This window comes from Labrus bergylta, chromosome 18 (assembly GCF_963930695.1).
Source record: "Labrus bergylta chromosome 18, fLabBer1.1, whole genome shotgun sequence".
Classification (NCBI taxonomy): domain Eukaryota; kingdom Metazoa; phylum Chordata; class Actinopteri; order Labriformes; family Labridae; genus Labrus; species Labrus bergylta.
In genome coordinates, this window is record NC_089212.1 from 21,058,140 (window position 1) to 21,080,483 (window position 22,344).

Sequence of the window (22,344 nt, forward strand, 5' to 3'; positions counted from 1 at the left end):
TTCTTAGTTTTGATATTTTAATGCTTATTTACTTTGTATTTAATATTATATTGTGTTTAAATTTGCTAACATTGTGTTTTTTTTTACTCATATTGTGTGTTTGGATAACCTGCTGCTGTAACACCACAATTTCCCAGTTTGGGATCAATAAAGTAATTCTATTATATTCTATTCTATTAGAATTGATTATTTTTTTTCCCATTTTGTTAATGTCCCTAACACAGCCTACAATACTCTTATGAGTGCTGCTAATTTAACTGCTTGAAACACAATAAAAACATCAACTAAAGGCACAAACTACATGTAACATCCACATAGCACTCAGTATGAGGGCTCACCAAAGCTTTTGCTTTTTAGTTTGAGTCTGCGGTTTGAAATCACCATCCTGCATTGTGTGTGTAGCGTTGCACGAACAGCGCCCCCTGTTGACGTCAGGGTGTAACGACAGGTGAGGGGTGACAAGTTGAGAGGTCGTGTTAGCAAAACGGTGAGGCGGTGGCTACTCTCGTACTGCACTGTTAGTTTTGTAGAGGGAAAAAAGGGGCAATCAGGTGAGAGACTCGCCTAATATCTAAGCGAGAAAAAAACAAATCAGTTTCCGGAGCAATTCTTTTCTTCTTTTTTTTTCCCGCGTTATCTTTGCGGGCTTTAGTGGAGAATTTCCGCGCGTAATCTTTGCTGTCACGTAAGCTAACCGTTAGCAACCTGCTAGCATGTCGCAACCCAGTGTGTGGACTCAGTGGAGCTAACACAACTAGCTCGCCTAAAAAACAAGCTTTTATTCTGGAGAGGAAAACAAACAAAACTGAAAGGTGGGTATGTATTGATACTGAAAGTTTGTTGTTGCACTCATGGCAGTGGCTTTAAAATAAGTCGTGTAAAGATGCTGTGTAATGTCAAGATTAGGCTCGCTAGGTTCACGTTAGCATGCATGTTGTTTACCTGGATTAAACGTGAATTACCCGGATGTAGCTTTTCTTGTTTTGGTCGTTGTACCTTTAGTGTCTGAACAACGCAATGTTAAGGTTAGGTTAACACATGATAGTTTTCTTATCTTGTAATAAGTTGTAATATGTGTCTCTGTGATGTCTGCTCATGCACTTACAGTCTGCCTCCTCAAAAAAAAAAAGTTTGGAAACATTATTTGGGTCACTTATTTCGCCCCTGTAATAATACTAATTGGTGTTGTATGTTATATTGTTGGAAAGCCTGATTAGTCACCTTTACAACGAGGTGTAATTTGTAAGGATGGTGCGTTCGTGGATTGAGCAACACAGCTAAATGTGTGAGTAGCACAAAATCCCCTGCAATGTTCTCCTGGTGGGATTCACTCCTGTTTTGAGTTTCTTGGTGGAATTGATGATTGCACTCTCCCACAGTAATAAGCTTTTTACACTTTATACCAGGGATGGGCAACTTTGGTCACAGCAAGGGGTCACATCCATTTAATTCTCACTGCCAGGGGGCCAAATTGTAGGATACAAAAAACGATAACAGTCAATTATGTCTCAAATTTAACTCAACTTAAACCAGTGATCTATTATTATTATGGACATATTTCTGGTTTTCATGATTTCATGGCATATTTTGTCATGTTTTCTTCATGTTCCCAATTCCCTGCACCTTATTTTTATTTTTATATGTAAATACATGCTGCTGTTCTTATCCTGCACTACAACGAGCCAAACGCAACGAAATTTCGTTCTTATCTGCACTGTAAAGTACAAGTTTGAATGACAATAAAGAAAGTCTAAGTCTAAGTCTAAAATTAATTGATATGTAAAAGTTGACCCGAGAGTTGATGGAGGCCGCATGTGGCTCCCCCTGGGCCGCCAGTTGCCCACCACTGCTTTATGCATTTCACACTGTCAGGGACGTCAGTAGTGGAAGATCCATACGAGGCCACAACAGCTTGGCCCCTCCTCCTCATGCTGGTCTGGTCACCAGTCTGCTGTGGGATGGCGTCCCACTCCTCAACCAGGAGTTGTTGAAGGTCAACCAGCGTCACTCTGGCATGAACAGCACGCCCAAACTCATCCCACAAGACACCAGTCAGGTGTCAGTCATACACCTGAAACTGGCACACACCTGAAGCTCAAAACAGGAGTGAAAACCAACAGAAGAATATTGCAGGGGATTTTGGCTGCTTTTTTTTTTTTTAGGGCTCTACCCACAAATTTAGCTGTGTTGCACATTCCCCCACGAATGCACGATCCTTACAAGTTACACCTCGTCGTAAAGGTGACTAATCAGGCTTTCCAATGATATAACATACAACAGCAATTAGTATTATTAAAGGGGCGAAATAAGTGACCCAAATAATGTTTCCAAACTTTTTTTTGAGGAGTTTATAATGTCATTACCTTTCCAGTAACTTAACTGGGTCATTTTGACACTCCTTCATCTCACTGTTGTTTTAACGTTACCTGCTGGGTTTTCATTTCTTTGCATACAGGACATGGATGCATTATTTACGCACGGAGCACCATGCCAACTAAAATAAGGATTTAAAAACAGAGCAAGGCAAAGTCAACATTAAACATTACACAACCGATTTGTTTGTGGTTACATTTCCTGCGTTGCTCCACCTTGTGATGATTGAACATATGTTGTAAGTGTACCACTTAGATATCAGCTGTTTATTGGTCTTATAATTACATTGCATAAACGAGGTGTGGCAGTTATTGTTTATCTGAAAAATGTGTATGAAGCAGACATGCACCTTACTTCAAAGTCACGACTTAAAGATTAACTTTATGTTCAGCTGAAGCACAATGAGATCAAAAGTAAAAATTAATACAATTTCTTCCATATGCAATGTGAAGTCTTTGGTGGTTGGAGTTAGCAAACACACACCTAATCTTATTCAGATGCTGAAAAAACACTGGAAATGAAGCACGAAGATATGCGTCACTATGGCGTCAAAGATATGCATATTTATATATTTGCTATATGCATTACAAAACAAAATTCTGAGCCCGACCTCTGATGTAGAGCCCGGTCAGGCTTGTTTTTTAAATTTGAATAGCAAATAAATAAGTATATCTTTGGGAGCCATGGTGTTGCGAGTCTTTGTGCATCATATCTAGCTTTCCATTTCAAAGAATGCACAACAAATCAACCCCCGATACCTGCCTGCTGGGCTTTTGTTAAACACTAGAAGATGCAGCCATGGCAAGATACTTCAGAAAATCTTTTTATCATCATAAACGAAATAGGCTTAAGTCCTCTACAAAAATATCAAATTATCCCATGAGGTTGTGAAGCTTTTCCAGCTCTAAATGACCTCCAGTAGTTCAGTTGAAAGGGATCCCAAACATGCAAAGTTGTAGTGTTTTATTTGCTCCCAATATTATATTTTCCTTAATTGTATAATGAAGAAGAGCCATCTTGTTCTGGCATTTTTTTGTATTTGCAAATTTAAGAGTTTGGGAGGTGGCTTAAACCCCTCCAATCTCAGACGTTTGAAAAGTCTTGCAAAAGGACTGTTTTTGTTTTCACAGCGAGTTGGAGATTTGTACGGCACAGTTCAGGAGGATGACGGTTCTCTAGAGATGTCCCTCAGTTTGTGAAACAGCTCTGCACTTAAAAGTCTATTTGTAATCATTTTGCAGCATTATCTACTTTTCTTCCTTTCCCTCTTTGTCCATCTCTCACTCGCACACACACACGCACACACGCACACACACACCACTGAAGCTCCTTGCTCAGCCTAGACATACTTGACCTCTTAACTCTGCTTTGCTCTGCTGGGATGTCTGGTCTTGGCTTAAAGTAAGGAATGCTAAATGTCTGCCAGAAACTTTAGAAGTGGAATAAGAGGCTGTGTAATGCACGACGGTTGTGTTTGGGGAAGTGCTCTCAGGTTCATTTCTATGGTGATTACATAAATGTTTAACAAACCGAAATAGAAGGGACTACAACTAAAACAAACTCACAAAAGTGCTTGCTTTGAAGAATGGAAACAAACTGTTTCACTGTAAGCCACATATTTACAGTTTTGTATCCCAGTTGTCCATGCAAAGCAGAACAAAAACATGTTTTTTTAACACTTTAATACCGTTCCATTCACTTCTCACATCTCTGGCTACAGATGTGTCATACCTTTCCAATGTTTGCATGAGCAGACTACTCAGATTGTTGGTGCAGCCACCCAAGGGTGTGTATTCTGTGTTTGTGGGGACGTGGCATAATTGTAGCAGTTGTGCTGAGCAAGGCTGTTGTCTCACGTCTCTCGTGCTTCACATTTTCCGTTGTTAAAAGCAGCAACCCTTAAACCCTTATTGCTGGGATAATCATGCACGCAAACACGTTTGCATCTTTTAAATGCACCTTCAGCCGCTTTGGTGGCTGCTGTGAGACGTGCTGCGTCATCGTGCCGCAGAGGCTGTCGATGAGGGAGAGATGACGGGAGTGTTGGGAGATTGGTGTGAGCTTCGGGCTTGTGCAATCATAACAGTAATTGAGGTGGAAAGGTGTGAACCGCAGTTCAAATACGAGATGAAAAAACACCTGCTGGATGAGAAGGGTCCCTGTAGCATCAGCTCCGTCTCTCTGCGTCATCAAGGCCAGGGCCTTATTAAATTAAGACTCACTGTATCTCCCCTTTAACCTTTGTCTCAGCAGACTTGGAAGTCATTTACTTTCTCGAGTGTGAAGCTTGATATAAGCTAATTTTATTTTTGGTGAAGGTTGTTTGGAAAGACTGCTTTTTTTTTTTTAGTTTTTCTGAACATGCCTTATAAAGACACGACTTATAACTAAACACTTCAATGTTCTTCAGAAAGTCAGATCATGTTTATTTACATAGTTGTTCATCACAAGTGCTTCAGCATGTACACATGCAGTATATCAAAACGTTTGCTATTTAAGTGACTTGCTCAAGGGAAATTTGACTTGAATGTTTTTAGTGTTTTTTCTTCCACTCAGGTTTTTGTTTGACTGTGTGGGAATAAATAGTAACGTTTGGGCATGTTAGTCTCAGAGCTCCCCAAAACAGTCTGTGAAGTTTCTCCCCAAAAATCCAACTCCGATCCTATATTTGATCATGCCAGTAAACCCCTCTATTTCAGCCCTGCTCAGAACAGGCTGTTTCTGTGTCTGTAGCTTTAAATACAAATGAGCTGTGTCTAACCACTCCCCCTCTCTGGAAGGGCTTGGGTGGCTCGGGCTTTCTCACTCCATGCCCTATTGTTTACGGTGAGAAGGCAGAACAAACACCTAGCTGTGGCAGTGTCACCCACCTGGGGGACAGGTTACTGCCCTTTGTGATGTCATGAAGGGAAAATCTCCAAACAGCCTGTTTGAACACAAGTTCTCTGAAAAGTGGAACAGGAAAAAACAGAGAGAATGGACTTTTCTCATAATTGGAGGGGGTTTTAGACGGACAAGGCACACATATTAGTGTTAGAAAAACATGTTAAAGCAGTACTTTGCACAATATGTGACCTTTAAAAGGTCCTGAACGACACAACTAGTGTTTAAAAGTTGTCAGACTACTAAAGACTTTTAATTAAATTTATAGATAATTTTCATAATTTAAAATTATTCACATGTTTGATCAAGCCTATCTAGGAAGTAAAATATCTATAACAAAACGGACTAAAGGGAGAGGGAGAATCTCTTCAAACACATAGTTCTGAGATGAAGTCTAATCAGTGTGAGTACAACATGTAGAGATATTCAAGTGGTACATGCCTCACAAGTATACAATTACCATAGGCCAAAGTGGTCACCACTGATGTCATTGAATGACAAGGGATCCCCTTTGGCATCTCCAGATGAGCCCCTTTAAACTGTCAGATGTGTCATTGACAATTGAAGGTCCCGCTACTTGGGTTTGAATTTCAGAAGGATTACAGGCTCAGTCCTCTTCCTGCAGGGATCTAATGAACATGTGGTATTTCTGCTATGTCTCAGCTACTGTAACAAACATGCCATAACCATGTTCAGTCTACTTAAATCCTCTTCCATTATGTTCATCCTGAGCATTGGTGTCTGTCTGAACTTACTATGTATGACATTTTATTTTAAACAGGTTACCACATCAGCTGCATTTCAAAATATCTAGTAACGCATACGCAGCTGTTAATGATGTCTGTGTGCTTGTAATGCATCAGAAAGAGAATTATTAAACTAAGCTTGTAATATAATTATTCATGTCTTCGTTTAAACTATTGTATTGAAAATCTGCTATCAATATTGTATCATGGTATTTCATAATGTCACATAATGTTATTGGTAACCTGAATGATTCACCTAATGGTTATTCAGTGGCTAATTTGGGTTATGTTGCATCAATTTTCCTTTATGAGAAAGAACATCAGAAAATGTTTTTGTCCCCGCTCAGTCTGCACCGTCAGTGAATAATTTGGAAGCCACAGCTACTCCTGATTTAGTGACCACCCACCGACCCACAATTTGTCACCCACAGTCTGAAAGGTTCCCCTATTTACATTCCCCAGTAGGAATGTCAACCCTGGATTTTCCACTGTTTGTGGGAAAATATGTCAGAGGAACAAGAGAACAGCAGTGTTTGCTATTGATGAGGCGGCGGATAATCCCGTTTGTTTCATGTTACAGAGTTACTCCTCTTAAGCTCTTTTCCAGAGTGGAATTCCAAAACAGGAATAAATTCCCACGTCATCATGTTTCATCCTTTTTTCTTAATACTTCAGATCAACCCTTTCCACTGCTCAATCCCATTTGAGTAATGGAGCTCTAATCTGGCCTTCTGTTTCCGCAGATGGCTGTGTCGGTGCGGGGCCTGTACTTTGTGGTGACCCTGTTCTTGGGCAGCTTCTTTGGAAGTGTCTTCATGCTGGGTCCAGTTCTGCCCCTCATGCTGCTGTCTCCTGCTTGGTACCGCTGGATCACCGACCGCATCGTGGCTACCTGGCTCACCCTGCCTGTGGTGTGTACATCACCTTAGCCTTTACTTAGCCTACTTGTGTGTCTGCCAGATGGTCTTAAGGTACCTGTGTTTACACCGTCACGGCAACCTGCGTCATCTCAGCCTTATTTATGCCCCCTCTGATTAATACGATTTTATTTTTGTCAAGTATCATTTGATCACATCGCCCTGGAGAGCAATTATGCAAATCTTGTTGACAGTGATCAGATGAATTGATGGCATTATTAATTTATGTTCCTCTCCGTCTCTCACCTCTTTCACATTTATTCCACCACCTTTCTCCTTCCCAGTCCCTCCTCTCTCCCTCTACATTCTTTACATATGATCCATCTTTTCTCCCTTCCATGTCATCCACCTCTCTGTTTTACTCCCTTCTTTTACCCCCTCCCATCCTCCCCTTCCTTCTATTTCTTCTTCATCCTCCCTCCACCCTGGCAACCCGTCCTCCTCGCAGTCCTTGCTGGAGCTGGTGTTTGGGGTGAAGGTGGTGATAACAGGCGATGGCTTCATTCCCGGGGAGCGAAGCGTGATCATCATGAACCATCGTACCCGTCTGGACTGGATGTTTCTGTGGTGCTGTCTGCTCAGGTACAGCTACCTGCGTCTGGAGAAGATCTGCCTCAAGGCCATCCTGAAGGCTGTGCCTGGTTTTGGTGGGTAAACAGTGGGTGCAATTTTCTCAGCACAGACACACACACAGACTTGTAATCTCTGCTCTGCAGACACATACAATTATTGCAAAGCTGCTTCATTCCACAGTAGGAGGTAATAACAATGCAGTCAGGCAAAAGTGAATATATAAAAGGAGCAATATAACCCAAGATTAGAGCACGTCTAAAAAGTTGGAAAAATGCAAAATTGCTAAGAAACCAAATCAAATGCAGTGTATTACAAAAATCATGCAATAAATCCTCACTTTGTGGGTTTAATCATATTTTGTAATATTTTTTTCTGGTTCTGTTATTGACACAAAGTTGGTATCCAGACTTAAAGACACAGTATGATGGCATGAAAATAAACAACCATGAATTGCAGCTCATAGTGCAAACTTATGAATTCAGTTTAACTCTAAAACACACCCAAACATGATGACCTGTGGGATGGTGGGATTGATTACAGGTCTGTTTTATAACAATCCATTTTTTCTGAATGATGTTTTTAATAAACTCTAAACTGAATGAAGTTTAAAAGAAGAAAAAAAAAATTCTTACAAGAAGACCCAGGTTTGACCCGCCTCAGGCTGTACGTTTCAGAGTATTGGTAAACATGAGGACCAATGACAGATGCTTTTCCTGGAAAACTTATCCCCTGCCTGCTTTGAAAATCTGAGAGAATCTTTTGTAAAGTAATCAATTTCATAAGGGAAACATTTTCTATTTTCCAGGCTGGGCGATGCAGGTGGCCGCCTTCATCTTCATTCAGCGTCGCTGGGAGCAGGACAAGAAGCACATGGAGAACATGCTGGACTACTTCTGTGACATCAGAGAGCCCCTGCAGCTGCTCCTGTTCCCAGAGGGCACAGACCTCACAGGTGAGACATAAACAGTGCAACAATCTGTCTATTCAGGGGACAATTTGCCTACATTTCAGTTGTTTTTCCCAGAGTAAGCTACCCACCAGACCACCGTGACCCTCCACCTGTCATACACCTTTGCACTGACGCTGTTACGCAAACACAATTTCCAAATGACACGATGTGGTCATATCCCCTGAATTACACCCCTCTGTCATTTCTGTAGGAATGCTCTGATCTCCCAGCTACAACAACAGCGACACCAGTGTCTAAAGCCATTGCCGATCTTAATTAAGCCAGTCAAAGTCCAAAGTAACTTAATAAGGGGAGGCTTAACTTCTCTTTACTAACCATGATGTCATGAGGGTGGGTACGAGAGTTGCATCATAATTGGTCAGCAGATTTAAGGCTTTAAACATGGGTTCTGTTCACGCCTGTGCATGTGTTTTTATCTGCAAGTGCACACACACACGTCTGTGTTTAAGCCACTTAGACCTCTAGGATTAATTTGACCTAAGAAACGAACAGTATGTTCTGTCTTTACACGCCTAATGCTTAATCTTGAGACAAACACACAGACCCCAATCTACAGGCTCGTGTCCTGGGTGCACTTAAGTTCCTCTCATGACCCTGATTGAAACTTGCAAAGGACTGAATGGAAAGCACTGTCTCACAAGAAGAGCAGAGGCCTGACCAACACAGGTCTGCAAATATTCCCTTTGTCCTACCAGTGGGCCTGAAGCAGCTTCTTGTTGCATTATATGATGAGTCATGATAGAGTTTTCATATTCCTGCACTAATGAGGAGTCATGAATCTGGTCGTATCCCGAGACAAACATTGTTTTTTAAATATTGAACCGTATCTGCACTAATTAGTATAGCACACCAAGTGCCTTTTGGTTAGTGGTGTTTTGAAGAGTGTTGAAGACGGCGATATAAAGTTAGCCAAAAGTGCGCAATTACACGTGTCTGGAGTTCCCACAATGCTCGTCGTCTGTTACAAACTGCACATCAACCTTACAGAGCGGCGTTGTTTTATCACACATGTCCACACGAGCCCTCATGTTAGTGTTGAGTTGAGAGGCAAAAGGAAAAGTAGGAGCTCAGTTACAGCAGGCATCCGTTCATAGCACAAGGATAAAACAAGTAACTTAGCAACCCAGTTTATCTTAAAGGTACATTCCACAATTTCAGATGTTACACGAGAGTTTTGAATTTAACATTGAAATGAATTTTCTCTTGCAGACAATACAAGAACAAAGAGTGATGCGTTCGCGGCTAAGAACAACCTGCCGAAATTCGAGTACGTGCTGCATCCTCGCACCACCGGATTCACCTTCATCGTGGACAGACTACGAAAAGGTCAGCTGCTATCCACGTCGGCTGTCTCTGAGGTTCACGATAACACTGATCGAGACAACCACCCATGATTCACTTGTACCAAAGGTGTTAGTGTTAGTTGGTAGTCAAACGGCTGAGTGTGCTGTAAGTCACCACAGTGATGGAAATATTCTTTCACCCAAACCAAGGGAGAAAACAACACACTGTCATGGGGATTGTAGTTAATCCACTGACGCTGTTTGTGGAACAAACCATCATACCTGTTATTCCTCAAAGTGTCAGACCTTTGCCTCATCCTACCGCCAGTCATTACAACACCCCCGAGATTCTCATGTTTCCCTATGAGCTAATTCTGGCAGTCCTCCAGAGTTCTTAAATACCACCTCTGGGCCTGTTGTCTCGTCCCTCACCCGCCCTGGATGCTGAGCATGGCACTAACTCTCCAAGCAGGTGTTGTGAATCAGTGTGATGTCATCACACTTTGCAAATTCTCCTCTCCCTGTCGCTGCACCGCTGACTGACATGCTATGCATGTTGTTCTTTGTCCAAGTCCAAAGTGCCCCTCTCAGCTCTATTTTTACCGTGGTGGAGCTGAGTTATACAGAAGCAGGCGCTGGAAGGTGTCATCCTGTCCACTTGTTATTTAATTCAGTGTTATCTATCTGTTGTAAGGACACTGTAGAACTGTCATGTTGATTTGGGCTCGTGGTACTTTTAAAGGTATAGAGCTCCTGGATAATTAGTGGTACATAAGTGATGGAGCAAGAGCCGGTATTTTAAACACAACTCCACTGATGTGTAGATGTTGAACAAAGAAAACAGTTTCAGTTTCCTTGCAGTATTATGATGTGAAAACTGAAACTACTGGTTTACATGAAGTGAAGAGTTTAGTTGAATGTTATTTTGGATTTAATTATAAACTAAGTTAAAAGTGCGTCACAAAGAGAGCCAAAAAGAACAGATAAGTCATCAAATCATCACGTTAAAAAAAGAAAGTAGGATGTCAGTAAGGTGCTGGTGACAGATAGGACATTTTGATGTAAAAGAAAAACACCTGAAATACCCCCTCTACGGGGTATAGAGGTCAGAGATTTAGCAGGGAGTAAGGCCAACAAGAGCCTCCAAATTAATCAACAAAATCCTAAAATACACACAGAGCCAGCATGAAGAAGCCAAAGCAGTCGAGTGTTATGATCATTTTGGTTCAAATCCAGGCAGCTGAGTCCTAAATCATCTGGAATTGTTTGAGAGATATTTGATTAAGGAGATAAAGAGGCTGTGGCAGCAACTGTGATATAGGATTGAGACAAAAAATGTATAAAGTATGCTAAGCTTCATTTTTGAAGGTTCAAAATTTTGTCCTTTTTTTTTTCTTAGGAGACAACCTGGATGCTGTCCATGACATCACAGTGGCATACCCCAAGAACATCCCTCAGACCGAGCGCCACCTCATCCTGGGCCTTTTCCCCCGTGAGATCCACTTCCACGTCCGCCGCTACCCCGTGGACTCGCTGCCCGCCGCCTCCTCCGACCTGGAGTCTTGGTGTCGCGATCGCTGGGTCGAGAAGGAGAGCCGTCTGCGGGACTTCTACTCAGGCCAGCCCCGGGCCTTCGACAGGGAGGGTGTTGCACGTGTCCCGCCTTGTAAGACGGAGCTTCGCGTGGCTCTGATCAAAACCGCTTCGCTGCTGTACTGGACCAGCTTCATCGCTTTCTGCTTCACCGGCCTGTGGCTGTGGGCTCAGTTCAGGCTCTTCTTCATTGTCATGGTCGGAGTGTATATGGCCCAACAGAAGCTGGTCGGAGGGGTGGAGCTGCTGGAGCTGTCCTGCCATCGATACTGGAAGTCCGTGGCTGCTGATGTGGGGGAGAAGAGTAAGGTGCTGGAAGAGAAGATGCAGTGAGGATGAAAGGATGGAATAAATGTCATGTTTTCATCCACGCTCAGCAAGGACACTGAGAACTCAGTCATCTTGAGAGCTTAAGGATCCCTCTGAGGGACCCGACGCTCCATGCCTTAGAAAGGGAGTAATGAGTTCACCTCCTGACAGTCTGCATGGCTTTAGAGGAAAAAAGCTTACCTTTCAGTTTAAGAAGAAGTCAGAGGAATGTAATGTACATTTAGCTGTGCTGGATTTGACAAACGCATCCCACAAGATGTGTCACGTCCCTGTGATTGTCCCTCCTTGTACATATTGCTGTTAATGAGCTCACTGTTTGTGCATTTTTATTAGTTAATGTTGTTGATTATAATTGTTGGTTCAGAACCTCAGTGTCGAAATGTGTGAGAAAATTCTGTTATTATTAGTTTAACTATTGCCACGTCTTAGAAACTGGTTTTATTGTTTGTGTTGCCCTTTGTTTTATATCAGTGTCATATATTCTGGAGCAGAGCCATAGCACAGAGCACCCGTACTTACGATGACTTGACATTCATTGATATTCAAATCAGCACTGTACCGGTCTTATGAGACTAGTTAGTATAAGTGGTCTCATGTCTAGCAAGGAAAGCAAAGGAGTGATATTCTAGAGAAGGACTATACAGGTATATACAGTATGTGTATCATTGTTTACCTTTATGGGGTATCTTTACCCTTTTATACAAGTTGGGGGAATGGACATTTCCCGTTTAGTCAGTCAGAGAAAGCCTGTCATGTTTTTTTTTTAACTGTATAACTCATGAAACTCATTGTGTTTTTTCTGCTTGTTTCTTCAAGTAGCTTGTGCACATAAAAGCCAAAGGTGGGAAAAGTACAAATGATTTACCAAACAGAATGTAGTTTGTCTTTGTCAGGTGAGAGAAGCCTCGACCTCCACCAGCAAGGACTGCAGCCACACTCATGTAACACTCTGTAGTCATCAACTCGTCAAGATCACAGATCTGACTGAGATGTAACATGTGGATAAGTGTAGAAGTAGATGAGTTTTGTGCCCTTTCAGGGACTGAAGGGACGGCAGGGATGTGTGGTTGGTGCTGGGAAGGGGGGGAAAGAATGTCCTGTTGGGACAACATTACCCCTCCATGTGTAGGGTGGCAAAGAGGACCAGACTTGGAGTGGAAAACTGGCCCTGAACTCAACCTAATCCAAAAAAGCCCTGTAATGCCCACCTCTGCCCGTGTCCCTCTGTAGAGGACTGGCATTGATGCGCCTGTTAAACTCAATTAGCAAATGACAGCTGAGAAAGCTGCTCCAATTGTGCCAAAAAAGGACCGAAATTGAAACAAGATTGGAGCGGCTCTTCAGCCACACTTTTAGCCACCGACTCTCCTTCCATCCAATGATGTTAATTAAGGGAGTTATGAAACATTTGTGTCTGGGACAGTCTGTAGCAGTTTCTGTAACACTGTGCAAAATGTATTCTAGCCAACCACTTGAAAATGTCCTTCAATTTCAACCTCACTTTTTTTTTTTTTTTTCTTTATATGAATCTAAAGCTCCTTGTAGTTTAAGGTCTGAAGGGGCTGTTTCCAGTCACTGTGATCTTGCTGTGTTAATAACTTTATCATCAGCATGTGGTAGTAGTTTACCAAACATGGTTTTCCTCTAGCATAAACCAGCTATATTCCCAACGTGATACCCTCTCACTCGTGCTGTTTTCTGTTGCTCATAGTACAATCACTCTTTGATGCTGGACCTCTTTAAAGTTTCTGTCCTCAGGTAAACACAGCAGACACTGTTAGGAGTTGGTTTCTTGAAAGAAGAAATGTGTGTATATATATATATATATATATATAGCTGTATATATATATAAATATAAATAAATATACTATATCAACTCATTAATGTTTCCAGTCTTTGCTTTCAACCCCTCTGGAAACAACTCGTAAACACACCTGATCTGTTGATAAATGATGTAAGAGCTCTCATGTTTGAACTGCTCATGGAACAGTGGCAGTCGGTTTTCTCTCACTTATTCATGCATAATAACACTTCACCTCCATTGTTGTCTCACTTTACCACCGGAGAGCAAATGTCTCTGAGGTCTTTTATTTTTCTAGAATGTGCTGTAATATTCACTACTCTGCAGCGACTGAGTCAACAAGACCTTGGATGCTCATGTTACACAACACTAGAGCCCCCGTTTGTCTCTTACACACACACACACACACACGAGCACACACACACACACACATTCTCGTCTACCGTGCACAACCAAAAAGGTCAGGAGCTTTGAAGGTGAAGTGCAGTCTCCATAGTAACTAATGTTGACTCCCCTGTCTCCTAGCAACGGGATGTAGAGTGATGTCAATGGAAAGCATGCTATTTTCTCCTGCTGACAGAATGATGTCACTCCTTGTGTGTGTGTGTGTGTGTGTGTGTGTGTGTGTGTGTGTGTGTGTGTGTGTTGGAAAGAGAGAGAGGAGTTTATTTCTATATTCTATATCTCAGCTCTCCTGAGGGCGCGCACAGAGACGGAGAGGTGGGCGTGATGTTGACACCCCATGGAATCAAAAGACAGACAAAAGGAGAGGATAAGCAAAAATAGCTTGTCCAGGGGCGATGAATCACGGGCCAATTAAGGGTTGCAATTATACTCCTGGTTCTTTTTTTTTTTAGTCTCCTCTCTCATTCCCAAATCATCCTCTGCATCTAAATATATCTCCAAATTTGCTCTGATAGCTTTGACAGTGGGCGGAAGAAAGACAAGATGATGCATTGGGACACATGAGCGCATCGCTTCAGCAGTGCGTCTAAATTCATTTCTCCCTAATCTTACATTCGCACCTCAAAGACTGCAGCAGGTCGTGGTAGCAGAAAAAAAGTTTCTGGCCAACAGTCATGAGAACTTGAACAACAGTCTTTTAATAATTAAAATGCCCCGAAAATCCTGCAGAAGAGCGTTGTTGAAGGGCTGTGGAAAAATACTTCCCGCTGTGGACACACACGTCCAGACTGTGTCATATCTAGCTTTGTGCCACATCTATCCAGTTGCACATCCACTAATAGGATCAAGACACCAGTGTAATTATCCTTATCTGGCCCATTGGCCTTTTCAGTATCAGAGAGCAGATAATCCTGAGGTTAAGCAGGGACAAAGTCAAAGAGTACAATGAATTATAAAGCAGGACAGTGAGCTCTGGGGAGACTGAGCCTCCTCCTTTTCCCCTCTAGTCATGTCTCTAGATTCTGTCACAAAAACATGAATCTTTCTGTTTAAGCACCACATCCTTCAAAACAAGAGCAAGTAGCCACAGTGGGGCGAACATAGTTGTGACCACGACTCTGCGTGTGTCCATGAACCTAATTAATATTTGTCTGTGCGTGCATGGTGCAGGGATGTCTCCAGGAGTGACTGCAGGGAAGCAGACCCCTCGTTGTTGATTCCACCGCTGTGACACAGACACACTGACAAAGAAACCTTCCAACAGGATCAGGGCTAAAAATAACTTTACGGCAGCGCTGCAATATTAGTGGGAGGATTAGGAGGGAGTCGTCACTGCCTATTTATGAACCTAATGCAGTCAAACCGCAGTGGAAACTGAACAAATAGGATTAAAACTGAATTTAAAATGTACAGTACATGCAGCATTTTTGTCACAGATGTTCTATTTTGTTTCACCTCTAGTCTTTACTCATTGAACAGGGCTCTGTGTTGAGCATTTTATCTACCTGCTTACAATGCAGTACACTTCATACAATTTCATGCTCCAGAGAGTAAAATCATTGATATGTATTTTCAGACTGCAGTGAAGCTCTGTAGAGACCGCCAGGCGAACGTCAGAGGAAGAAGGCAAGGGACTAAGCATCAAGCAACCGAGGGGGAAACATCCTCAGAGATCAGCCCGTCTCTCTCTCTCTGTGTCCTGCTGCCACCTAGAGGTCTGAGCGTTTTGTCTTATTCATGAGTCACCTCCACTCACTTTATTTAGGTCCCTCTATTGAAGTTAAAATAACAATATTTACATTTTAATTAAATCAAGATGAGCTTATTTACAATTATTTAAAATACAACCATCGAAAAGAAATGGGACAATATCGATTCCCTAAATTTGATTTGCATTTGCTGAAAGAAAATAAATAACAAGCTCCAAACAAGATAATAATGTTGAAAACGGAGCTTTGGTTTAGCTCAGTTGGCAGAAAAGGCACCCCATGGTCGCAGGTTCAATGCCCCAACGTGTTGCTATTTGGTGCATTTCATATCAAATACAGTCATAGATTTGATACTCCCCCCCACCAACCCAAAAAAACAAAAAATACAAAAGAAGACAAAGACATTTAACCCAGCGAGACGAAATGTTTATTTAGAAATCACATCAAAGAAAACCTTGCTATAGCATACAAGAAGTTAACTTTTTCCATCCTCTCATACATAAAATATTCAGTAAGATAAATGTATCCATTAATAAAATAAAAATAATAATAACCAGTAAAGCAAGAAGAAGCTATGGCCCGCCAATAAAATGGTAAAAGAAAACAAAATGATAATTCAAATCTGCCATTGACTGGACAGTCGAGTTGAGTCGAGATGGACACACCACTGACTTGGGGACCTTTACAAAGTCAGGCAAGAAACACAAACAGTGTCAGCAGTGCAGGCTGAACCAGTGTGGCTACGCCTGCAGGCATGCACAGTCTGAAATGGCACAAAGTCTCACCAGGGCCATGACGCTACAACCCAGTCCAAGAATCAAATGTCACACAGATTGAGATTTGTTTGTTCAATTTGACATTTTGGTTTAAATCTTCACATGGTTACGTACACATTTTTTATAAAATTGACTCTGGCATAGTAAGAGATGACAGAGTCCATTGAAGCGTCTTTTGCTTTGAGTTTATAAGAAAGAAGTCATCTCATGACCAAACGTGCCCTAAAACGAGGATTATAAAAAGATGTGTGACTATCCTAAAATTAGTTTAACACAAGGAGATGTTTACTGAAGTGAACCCTGTTCAAAGAAATACAGTTCCAGCAGTCTAAGGCTTGATTCAAACACATTTTCAATGCTCGTTTTTTTTAAACAACATAGTAATCGATCACAGGAAAAAAAAATGGTAAATGGATGTCTGCGGCTAACTTTCTGTTAGCTTTTCGCCTTGCACTGTCGTCATCCTGTCTTTAATGACAGCAGAGAACATCTCACACATTTCTCCTCCGTCACACTGGAGTGGAGACACATGACAGAAAGGTAAATACTCCTGATCATAAGACACCACAGTGTTGCACAGCACACAGGCATGGAAACAATAGAACCAGACAGAGAGAGAGAGAGCACTTTAACTGAATAAAACTGCAGGATGACTTTGTATGATTGTCTACTGTACACTCTGCTTCCACACTAAATACTGCATTAATGTGACACTTATATCACCTTATGTTCACTTCAAGCTATTCAGGTCAATCAACATAGATGTGAGCTAGATCTAAATTAAACTCAGATTATCATCAACCACAACAATGAATACTCAAATATGACATCAATCTGTGCAGTCCTTATGATATCCTTTTACATGGGAACAAAGATTTTAAACACAATTACAATAATTGCACTACTGGCTAATTACAAAGAAACTGATATAGCAATAATAATCATGGTCTTAACTGCATTCAGTGTCCACCAGTGACAAATACACTGACACAAAGTTGACGACACAGAAGCCCCATTAAAGCAATATGCAGATTTACAGCTCGTTTAGAATAATGTGTAGGCTTCGCTTGATGATGGACATACTCAGCTATTCTACCTGTTATCTAAATGAACCAAACAACCAAGTGATGCTTCACCCTGTCGTATATCATGCATGTGTTTTAAGAACTATATGAGAAAAGTGTGAGGAGCATGCCTTGTGCAGAGACGTGAAAACTTGTGTGTGACCGTGCAGAAACGCTTCTGTGCTCCCAGCTGGTAAGGATGGTGCCCTGTGGTACATAAATCAGGAAGTATTTTAGGGAATAGAAAAGAGCCAGCATACCAATCTTCTAATTAGCAGAGGTCAGAGACCAGAGCGAGGGAAGGGGTGTGGCAGGTGAAGCTAAAACTTCACTGAGCTCTAAGTCTGCAGGTGGAGGTGCACAGCGCAGAGGTAAAGGGGAGAGAGGAGAAGGAGGGAAGGAACAAACAATCCCTGGTTAGCGGCTCACGAGTTGTCTGAGGGGACGTGCTCCTCGAAGCCCTCGCTCTCCCTCACCAGCGCCCTCTCCAGGATGACGCGTCCCTCTTTGTACCGCTGACTGTCCTCGGTAGCAAACTCGTAAATCCAACCTAGCTTGCTGTTGCAGTTCTTGCAGCTGACGTCCCTCACCATGTGTCTCCCGGTCAGCATCACTCTGTCCTGCACCTCGCTATACTGCAGGTTCACCACCTGTGAGGGTAAAACACAGGTATCAACACAATACAATCCTGAACGCATTTAAGCTGAATCTTCACAACTAGGCATCGCAAATGTCTCCGCACCTTGTTGAAGAGGAAAGCTCTGCCCGTGGCTCCTGTGAAGCGCGTTGAGATGAGCTCTGACCTGTTGGTCAGGATGGTGTCACAGTTGGCACAGGAGAAGAGGCGTGTTCCACCAATGTGGTCCAAGAAGATGCGTCCCATTGTTAAATCTTCTTGGTGTGAATCAACTAAAGCAGAAGAAGAGAGACAAACTGTTATACTAATATTCTTATCTGTGTTTAATAATTCTTATGATTACTTTGCTACAGAAATCAATCAATCAAATACTCAGACAAAATAAAACATATTGTATTTCTGGCTTGATAGTTATGAGGTAGAAAACCTTTAAATCAGATGCAGTAGAAACTGGTAACGGTTATGGTGTTGTCCAGTTAACCTTAAGGATAATTTATTTCTCTATTTTGTGTTATAACAACTATGCAGATTGATTTTATGGAGGCTACAGCGTTTATCATGGTCATTTGCCTAAAAACAAGCCTAGAACCTAAGGGACTTTTTTCAGTGGGAGAAATAAAATGAACACTTTAAATGATCATGATGTAGAGCCACTAGGCCATTACCGTAGAGTTTGCCCTCAATGCCCTCCTAACTACTGCTTATTGATAGCAAGTTAGGAAGTTGTTGAACATGAATTATGATATAATTATTATATCATAATCCCTAGATTTCTATCAATAAGCAGTGATTAGGAGGGTATTGAGGGCAAACTCTTATAAGCGCTCAATGACGACTAATAAGCAGCCAGTATGCTACTAATTAGCATTCTTATAGGCAACTAGTTAATTGTGAATATTGTGAGTATTACCAATAAAATCCTTCAAAAAGGAGTCAAATTATAGATTTTTTTTAGGTTCTCCATCAAATGTCAGCCCTGAGCCAATGAGATAAGCACAGAGGCAGACAGCAGACTAGAGTGTGAAGCATATTTTTAAGTGGTTGAGCCGTGTTCTCAGATGGTCACTGGTGGATCAGAAAGTGACTAGAGTAAGAAACCAGCAGACGTTCAACACATCATGATGTATTACTGTTAGTACGAATTTTCATGAAATTCATTCATCTTGGTAACTTCGTGAAATTTATTATTTAAGTCTGCTGACCACGTGTTAACACTCCTACCTTTAGGTGTCTGAAGCTGTAACCTTATATGAGCGAAGCACCTAAGTAGTAGCAGATCTATGTTTGGATAGGAGCCAACTATATGTTGTCAGCAACTGTTTGCTAGACAGAGAGTCTACATCTGATACGTATACAAATCAGTGTCATGTCATCTTTATTGTTTATGGTAATGCACCCAAATAGAAAGGAATTTGTGGGTTGCACCTTTTTGACAGAATATAAGCAGCACTGTGAACACTGTTACTTTGTCAGCACTTTGTCAGTCAAGTGATTTGGAAGCGTGCTTGTTTGATGAAGTTGTCTGACCTCGGCCGATTAAATGGTGTTATAATCTCCAGTCTGTTTCACGATTTCTTCATTAGATTTATACATTGGAAACAACCCCCACCTAACAATTACCTTCTTTGTCTCTCATGTTTTCCGGTAAACATGTGTCTTCAGAATTATTGCAGAAATATTTGACCAGTTTTGAGACAAGTAGTACCATAGTACAAGTACAAGCACCACAGCAAATGAAGGCTCTAGCACAGGGATGGGCAACTTCGCTCACGGCAAGGGGCCACATTCAATTAATTCTCCCTGCCAAAGGGCCAAATTGTAGGATACAAAAAACGATGAATTATGAATCAATTATCCAAAAAAAAAAAAAATCAATTATGTCTCAAATTTAACTCAACATGTGCCAGTGATCAAATATTATTAGGGACGTATTTCTGGTTTTCATGATTTCATGGCAGATTTTGTCACATTTTCTTCATGTTTACAATTCACTGATGTGCAAAAATTGACCTGAGGGCCACATTGAGGGCTGATGGGGGGCCCACCCCTGCTCTAGCATATCTGGTATTTATCAAACTGTATTTGGAGCTGTCTTTATCTCCTCTACCTCCATGGTGAACATTTTCCTGAAGTACTTTGTGTTCCTGTCATGAGGACTGTTGACTGTAGGTGGCAGCTGATCTTATAATGGAAGCCTACTGGGGGGGAAAAGCCATTTTTGTAAGATAAATACATCACCAATCATTCAAAGCTTCCTACAAAACTAATAAATATGAACTGATTCGCCGGTGCATGCCATTGTTGTTCTGGACATTTTGTTCTGGTGGCCTGGCACTGCCTAAACAAGTCAAAAGACGCTATCGTGACGTTAGCCTGAAGCTAACAGCTGCTGCAACAACAACAAAACAATTACTATCTCTAAACTTAATATAATGACGTCATACCTTTACAAAATGTGTTTCAGTGGCGGAAAACGTCCCCACCTGCGATGATGTCACCGATATTTAAGGTACACAGACGCACATCTGTTGTTTGTGCCGTCGTCGGTCGTCGTGGCTTTGTTGTTCTTTCTCAGCTGTTCCTGTCTGCGCTGTGTGGCTCCGAGCTGGTGTCAACATCCGGTTGTGACGTAGCAGCCAGCGCTGATGAGGCGGCTCGCGCGTGCTCCACAAGGTGTCAGCAGAGCGAGAAAAAAAAAAAACTTTATTTGAGATACAGACATACAAAATACAACAAACTTTGCAATGAACAGCAAGTAGTTTGAGTAAATGTCACTGCCTGCTATATAACACCTTTTGACAGTTCTTTAGAGCAGTGGTTCCCAAAGTGGGGGTCGCAGCCCACTGGGGGGGTCGCGGAACACTGTTAGGGGGGGGGGTCGCGAGATTCCTTTGAAAAACATGAAAAAAAATGGTTTAAAATTGGATATTTCACCCATTAATTTGAAAATACAGTAGGTAAAAAAAAGTAGTTTCTTACAATAAATTACAAAAATAATATGATGGTGTTTGGGCTATTGTTTGCTGTTTTGATGCCAGTGTTTTGACCTAGTGCGAGGTTGGAGGTTAAATTAAGTTATGCATGACCTATAAAGTGGTTATCAAAACCGTACAGCACTTGTTCGGTTGCTTATCTATCCATCTATCTAGCCATCCAGATATACCTAATAATTCACTTTTTTTTGTCTACATCTGTAAATTTTGTAATTACTGTACATAGCACAGACTCTTGCACTTTCTGCTTATTTGCACTTCTGGTGAGATGCCAAACCTCATTTCGTTACTCTATACTTGTATATGTGTAATGACAATAAAGTTGAATCTCATCTCATCTCATCTCATCTCATCTCAGGGATGGGCAACTTTGGCCACATTCATTTAATTCTCACTGCCCGAGGGCCAAATTAAATGATTACAGTTAATTATGTCTCAAATTAACTCAACATATACCAGTGATCAAATATGATTATGGACATATTTCTGGTTTTCATGATTTCATGGGAGATTTTATCATGTTTTGCCCACCCCTGATCTATCTATTTATCTATCTGGAGAGATGTTCTTGTACAGGAACATATCAGACATGCACAGTTTGGCTCAAAAGGGCACTGAAAAACTTTTTTTTAGAAACATTTACTGAATGACTAAACCGGTCATGCATGGACTGTAGTGATTGATAAACACAGTAAAAACAGTGTAGGCCTGTTGGTAGATGTTGCAGTTCCACTTTGAATATAGAGTAGTGTGTGCCAAGCTGAATTTTCAGGTGCAAACACTTGAAACTTTTAGTCCTTTGGTTGTAAAATGCAGATACATGACAGATTAAATAGAAAACCTAGACATTGCAAATTCATTTTTGGCTGCTGGTATATGTTCATGACATATAAACATTTCCTGCTGCATAATGGCAATCTGAAAAAATCATCAAGATAACCGGTTGCTTTACTCTGTTGTACCTTTAAGGCTCAGGCAATCTGCAAAGCCAATCTAAGGACAAACTCATAAAGACATTTAGCAATCTTATCAAATCTCATCACATCTCCAAAACTGAACCTGGGCAGTTTTATAGACCCCTAGCTGGTCGTTAACAAAGTCTTATGTCACACTGGTGAAATTAAAAAACACCAGGAAGTTTCTCGTGAATGAGCATACAGTAAATCAGTACCCTGGCTCTAAGTTAAACAGCAACATATTAAAAAATGAAAATGAAATTAAATGAAAGTGCGCATCCATAAGATTTAACATACATTTATCAACATTGACAATTAGATCTCCCTGTGGGCTG

The 22,344-nt window shown here is 41.4% G+C and overlaps 2 protein-coding genes across 5 annotated transcripts; one reads left to right on the plus strand and one right to left on the minus strand.

Moving 5' to 3' along the window:
- Positions 1-454: 454 nt before the first annotated feature.
- lclat1 (lysocardiolipin acyltransferase 1) lies at positions 455-13,548 on the plus strand. Of its 3 annotated transcripts, none has more exons than XM_020638725.3 (6): positions 455-812; positions 6,746-6,913; positions 7,368-7,566; positions 8,298-8,444; positions 9,672-9,788; positions 11,145-13,548. In XM_020638725.3, exons 2-6 carry the CDS (start codon positions 6,746-6,748, stop codon positions 11,669-11,671), a joined length of 1,158 nt encoding a protein of 385 aa, XP_020494381.1. In that variant the 5' UTR covers positions 455-812; the 3' UTR covers positions 11,672-13,548. The 3 variants fall into 3 exon arrangements, with proteins under 3 accessions (XP_020494381.1, XP_020494382.1, XP_065822606.1); XM_020638726.3 differs by having other exon boundaries at positions 476-551; XM_065966534.1 differs by lacking the exon at positions 455-812 and having other exon boundaries at positions 6,777-6,913; positions 7,204-7,566.
- A 2,445-nt stretch (positions 13,549-15,993) lies between these two features.
- Positions 15,994-20,674, minus strand: ypel5 (yippee-like 5). Of its 2 annotated transcripts, none has more exons than XM_020638732.3 (3): positions 20,505-20,674; positions 18,166-18,338; positions 15,994-18,073 (listed from the first exon to the last, which is right to left on the minus strand). In XM_020638732.3, exons 2-3 carry the CDS (start codon positions 18,304-18,306, stop codon positions 17,849-17,851), a joined length of 366 nt encoding a protein of 121 aa, XP_020494388.1. In that variant the 5' UTR covers positions 18,307-18,338; positions 20,505-20,674; the 3' UTR covers positions 15,994-17,848. The 2 variants fall into 2 exon arrangements, with proteins under 2 accessions (XP_020494388.1, XP_020494387.1); XM_020638731.3 differs by having other exon boundaries at positions 18,166-18,332; positions 20,505-20,672.
- Between the last annotated feature and the right edge of the window lie 1,670 nt (positions 20,675-22,344).

Bases quoted from the DNA above. Each gene is read 5' to 3' on its own strand.
- lclat1 (XM_020638725.3), top strand. From the start codon at position 6,746: ATGGCTGTGTCGGTGCGGGGCCTGTACTTTGTGGTGACCCTGTTCTTG. The intron at 7,567-8,297 runs GTGGGTAAACAG...TCTATTTTCCAG, and splicing joins GAAGGCTGTGCCTGGTTTTG to GCTGGGCGATGCAGGTGGCC. The intron at 8,445-9,671 runs GTGAGACATAAA...TTTCTCTTGCAG, and splicing joins AGAGGGCACAGACCTCACAG to ACAATACAAGAACAAAGAGT.
- ypel5 (XM_020638732.3), bottom strand. From the start codon at position 18,306: ATGGGACGCATCTTCTTGGACCACATTGGTGGAACACGCCTCTTCTCC. The intron at 18,074-18,165 runs GTGCGGAGACAT...TTACCCTCACAG, and splicing joins GAGCTTTCCTCTTCAACAAG to GTGGTGAACCTGCAGTATAG.